Here is a 5,131-nt window from a genome sequence, read left to right as displayed (position 1 = left end):
GAGAGAGAGAGAGAGAGAGAGAGAGAGAGAGAGAGAGAGACAGACATACAGAGAGAGAGAGAGAGACACACACACACACACACACACACACACACACACAGAGAGAGAGAGAGACACACACACAGAGAGTGAGAGAGAGAGAGAGAGAGAGAGAGAGAGAGACACACACAGAGCATGAGAGAGAGACAGAGAGAGAGACACACACACAGAGAGAGAGAGAGAGAGAGAGAGAGAGAGAGAGAGAGAGAGAGAGAGAGAGAGAGAGAGAGACAGAGAGAGAGAGAGAGAGAGAGAGAGAGAGAGAGAGACAGAGAGAGAGACAGAGAGAGAGAGACAGAGAGACAGACACAGAGAGAGAGAGAGAGAGAGAGAGAGAGAGAGAGAGAGAGAGAGAGAGAGAGAGATGACTGAGGGAGATTTAAACTAAACATGCAGCATGGCACAGCACAGTTAGCAGAGTTTGCTCGTTCTGCACGTTGCAGATTTGCTCCTGAGTTAATCATCAGTTAATATTGAGTTAGTAGTGAGTTAATGAGTCACTCTGAGCCGTGGTTATATAAGAGCGGCAGGGATTTCATCAGAGAGATTAGAATAGCTGAGATAAAGCAGATTGAGGTGTGCAGGCTGTGAACTGCACTGGAAACTCCTGAACCTTGTCTTCTCTGATCTGTCCATCATGGGTGTGGCCTACAGCGTGGGAGAGTGAGTCAATTCTGTAGCTTTAATTCTTTTTATCTAATGATATAAGATGAATGATTTAGGTTTGTAGCACTGCAGCGTAACACTAACAGAAGACTTGAGAAAGTCCCTCACCAACAGTGACAGCAGCATAAAGGAAGATTCTGTTTTAGTGGGAAATAATTTTAATAAAGGAGGTTTTGCTTATTTTCATCTAAGGGTTTGATAATTCTGAAGCTTATTGTGTGAAATCTCAGAGAGAGAAAAAACATCTTGTTCCAGATTGATTCCCTTTTTTATTTATAATCAGCTCCACTCTTCTGGAAGGGTTTCCACTAGATGTTGGAGCTGGAACAGGTTTGAGCTTCTTAGTAAGCTCCAGCACACAGAGATGTTCTATACAATCGCTTCAGACAAAGAAGCACATGTGGGTGTTGGGCTGAAGGGGTGCACATACTTCTGGCCATGTAGTATATGTTCTTGTGTGTCTTGTAAATTAATAAATGTCTGAATGATTCGACTGTTTTCCCTCAGAGTGGATCATCTCTATACGTTTTTCGTTCAGTGGTCTCCAAACATCTACAGCGATCCCCGCAGGAAACACGGCTTCTTATTGGTCGATAACAAAGAACTGGCTGAGATTGACAGCTTGCTGAGAGACCCGGAGCCTGAACACTGGAATGTAAGAATTTTAAATCTCTTTACACTGGAGACTCCTTCAACACGCACATACACACACACACACACACACACACACACACACACACACACACACACACACACACACACACACACACACACACACACACACAATGGAGAGTCCGACACCACATGTTACAGTAACACACTGTTTTGGAACAAGGCCAACTGTTAAAGTGCTATACAAATAAAATGCAATTGAGTTAAACTACATACTCGAGTAAGAGCCTTAATAAACCGGAGCTGCTGCCCGAGCGGTGAGTCCAACAGACGTAATGCATCTTCTGACCAATCAGATTTGAGCTGTACACAATGCTAGCTAACATTAACTCCAGCCTCGTCTCGGAGATGCACACTGAAGTGTCTCTGACATTAGAAATAACAATAACACAAGATCGGAGGGATTTCTGTACAAATCTGATGTTGTGGTTTTGTCACATTGTGATTCTCATGGATCAGATTTACTTGTGTCTGATCTCAAACACACACTCCAAAAATTAACACACTCCACTTTCACTCAAGCTAAAATGTATTTACACCACACCACACCACACCACACCACACCACCCACCCACCTTCTCCTGTTCCATTTCTTTGTTCAGTTTCATTTCCTCTGTGTGGCCGTGTGTTTTCCAGTTTACTGTAAATCACACAAACCCATCAGACGACTAACGGAAGAGAGGAGGGAAAAACACGGAGGGAAAAATCCAGCCAATTATTGTGAATGTGGGTGGACGAGTATAAAGAGCAGAGACATTGAATTATACATTGAATTCACACACATAACTACAACCCTGCGGCACTGAACACACACACACACACACACTTCACTCTATTATGTTATTATGTTACTGAAACACAGAGTCAGTAGAAGTGAGAGAAACAAGGAGAACATAAAGATTCTGTTCTTCTGCAAAGGCTGTGAGGAACCGTATGTACAGGTGAGCGCAGAGATCTGAGATCTAAAGCAAGTTTAATCTTAGTTTAATTTCATTTTAGTTTAATCTTTGTTCAAATCAGAAGATTCTCGTTTTCAGTTTCATTTTTCTAAAAATCATGTACCATTGTGCAACATTAATACTAAACCGTTAGTGTGCCATTATTAATGCACCAAATCCTCCACACACAATTATATATTTATAAGACATTTAAAACACATGTGAATGATCAGGTTTGTAGCGTGTGAGCAGGTGAGTGGAGGTAATGGTGCATATCCTCATTTAACTTCTGCTTAGTAGTAGTAGTGTTGTAATAATAATAATAATAATAATAATAATAATAATAATAATAATAATAATAATAATGATGATGATGATGATGATGATGATGATGATGATGAATAACTTAAATAGTGTGTTAATATAGGCACGGTGGCTTAGTGGTTAGCACGTTCCCCTCACACCTCCAGGGTTGGGGGTTCGATTCCCACCTCCGCCTTGTGTGTGTGGAGTTTGCATGTTCTCCCCGTGCCTCGGGGGTTTCCTCCGGGTACTCCGGTTTCCTCCCCCGGTCCAAAGACATGCATGGTAGGTTGATTGGCATCTCTGGAAAATTGTCCGTAGTGTGTGTGTGTGAGTGAATGAGAGTGTGTGTGTGTGTGTGTGTGTGAGTGAATGAGAGTGTGTGTGTGCCCTGTGATGGGTTGGCACTCCGTCCAGGGTGTATCCTGCCTCGATGCCCGATGACGCCTGAGATAGGCACAGGCTCCCCGTGACCTGAGAAGTTCGGATAAGCGGTAGAAGATGAGTGAGTGTGAGTGTATTAATATATTAACTTAAGAGAACGTATTTACACTGAGATGCATACTTCTGTGTGCAGATCATCACAGTGAGGGGGGGTAAGTGTTCCCAGAGTGTGTGCAGCTCTCAGTGCGTGTCTACACCTGAGGACAAGGACACCGAGGACACACTTCCTGTGCTGACGCAGGACAGTCACATCCTCAGGGAACATCACCTAGAAAAGGTGAGCATCTCTTCACCATCTGTTCACTCCTCGAGTGATCACTGCTAAGGGAGCATGACACCAGTGGTGTTGGTGTGTGTGGTCAGGGTGGAGTATTATGGGATGCATGTATAAAGTAGTGAATGTGTGTCAATGTGTTTTAGGGAAGTAAATGATCCGTTCGTTAATGCTGTAGCAGCTCAGAGTGTTTGCACAGCTAAGCAGATGCCTTCTTAACAACACTCTTAACACACTTCTTAATAAGTCCAATAATTTATACTCTTTATACATTTTGTAATAATAATAATAATAATAATAATAATAATAATAATAATAATAATAATAATAATAATAATAATAATAATAATAATAATAATAATAATGTTATTAAGTCAGATAATGTACTAAATGAACTCATTTGTATGAAGCTGAACCAGTAAAGCCACAGCACTCTGCCTTCACATGATCTACAGGGAACAAAGAACTGTTAGGAACACTGTAGACCATGCATGACTGTTAAAGCTGAATGAAATGTGTGTGTGTGTGTGTGTGTGTGTGTGTGTGTGTGTGTGTGTGTGTGTGTGTGTGTGTGTGTGTGTGTGTGTGTGTGTGTGTGTGTGTGTGACAGATAGCTCCACATCTACCAGCTCGCCTTCAGTGTTCTCCCTGGCAGCTGGTTTATAGCACAGAAATTCACGGCACCAGTCTGAAAACACTGTACAGGAAAACAGCTGAAATCCAACAACCTGTACTGCTGCTGATACAGGACACACACAACCAGGTACACACACACACACACACACACACACACACACACACACACACACACACACACACACACACACACACACACACACACACACACACACACACACACACACACAACCAGGTACACACACACACACACACACACACACACACACACACACACACACAACCAGGTACACACACACACACACACACACACAACCAGGTACACACACACACACACACACACACACACACACACACAACCAGGTACACACACACACACACACACACACGTGTTTCTATTGTGTAATTGGCTGTGTGTTGATGGTGTACAGGTATTCGGGGCTTTCTCCTCAGACTCATTCAGAGTGAGTGATTGCTGTTATGGAACTGGAGAAACTTTCCTCTTTACATTCAGCCCTGAGTTTAAGGTAGGAATCAGTGAATCAGTGAATCAGTGAATCAGTGAATCAGGATTATCCTGATCATTCCTCACACTCATGCTTTAATCATCATACACACGTGTGTAAATTTACAGTACGGCTCACAGAGGAGGTTTACTGATCTTTACTGATCTTTACTGATCTTTTTCATCATAACTTTGTTTTTATTATGCAATGTGGATTGTGAAGTCACTATCTCACACACACATACACAAACACGCACCCAAAATGATTAATCTGTGTGTGTGTGTAGATGTTCCGGTGGAGTGGAGAGAACTCGTACTTTGTGAGAGGATTCCTCGACTCTCTGCAGCTCGGAGCAGGAGGGTGAGTCGTTTCAGAGTCACTGCACTGACACATTAAATGCACGTCAGAAATCTGATTAAACTCTGGGTTTAAGTCCTCAATAATCCGATTTTATTGATCAACAATACAGGATATTTAATTAATCTAACTTTAATCGATTTAATTAGACATTACTGTAACAGCTTTATCTCCTGATAAACACCACAACACTTCACACACACACACACACAAACACACACATACACACACACACAAACACACACATACACACACATACACACACAAACACACACAGTCTATAGTTTTGTTGTTTA

At 42.2% G+C, this 5,131-nt stretch overlaps 1 protein-coding gene across 3 annotated transcripts in view; it reads left to right on the top strand.

Annotated features, from left to right (window-relative positions):
* Window positions 1-391: 391 nt before the first annotated feature.
* Window positions 392-5,131, top strand: part of LOC113650209 (nuclear receptor coactivator 7) — a 5,115-nt gene continuing 375 nt past the window's right edge. The window contains exons 1-6 of one of the 3 annotated variants that reach the window (XM_047808380.1): window positions 400-702; window positions 1,213-1,360; window positions 3,196-3,339; window positions 3,947-4,099; window positions 4,404-4,499; window positions 4,765-4,838. In XM_047808380.1, the coding sequence (XP_047664336.1) occupies window positions 677-702; window positions 1,213-1,360; window positions 3,196-3,339; window positions 3,947-4,099; window positions 4,404-4,499; window positions 4,765-4,838 (641 nt within the window). In that variant the 5' untranslated portion in view covers window positions 400-676. Of the gene's footprint in view, window positions 703-1,212; window positions 1,361-1,455; window positions 2,319-3,195; window positions 3,340-3,946; window positions 4,100-4,403; window positions 4,500-4,764; window positions 4,839-5,131 lie in introns of those variants that run through there. The other 2 variants (XM_047808382.1, XM_047808381.1) reach the window with 2 other exon arrangements.

This window comes from Tachysurus fulvidraco, chromosome 25 (genome assembly GCF_022655615.1).
Source record: "Tachysurus fulvidraco isolate hzauxx_2018 chromosome 25, HZAU_PFXX_2.0, whole genome shotgun sequence".
Classification (NCBI taxonomy): domain Eukaryota; kingdom Metazoa; phylum Chordata; class Actinopteri; order Siluriformes; family Bagridae; genus Tachysurus; species Tachysurus fulvidraco.
The sequence above is the reverse complement of the archived record's forward strand: the minus strand, read 5'-3'. Positions and strand labels throughout refer to the sequence as shown.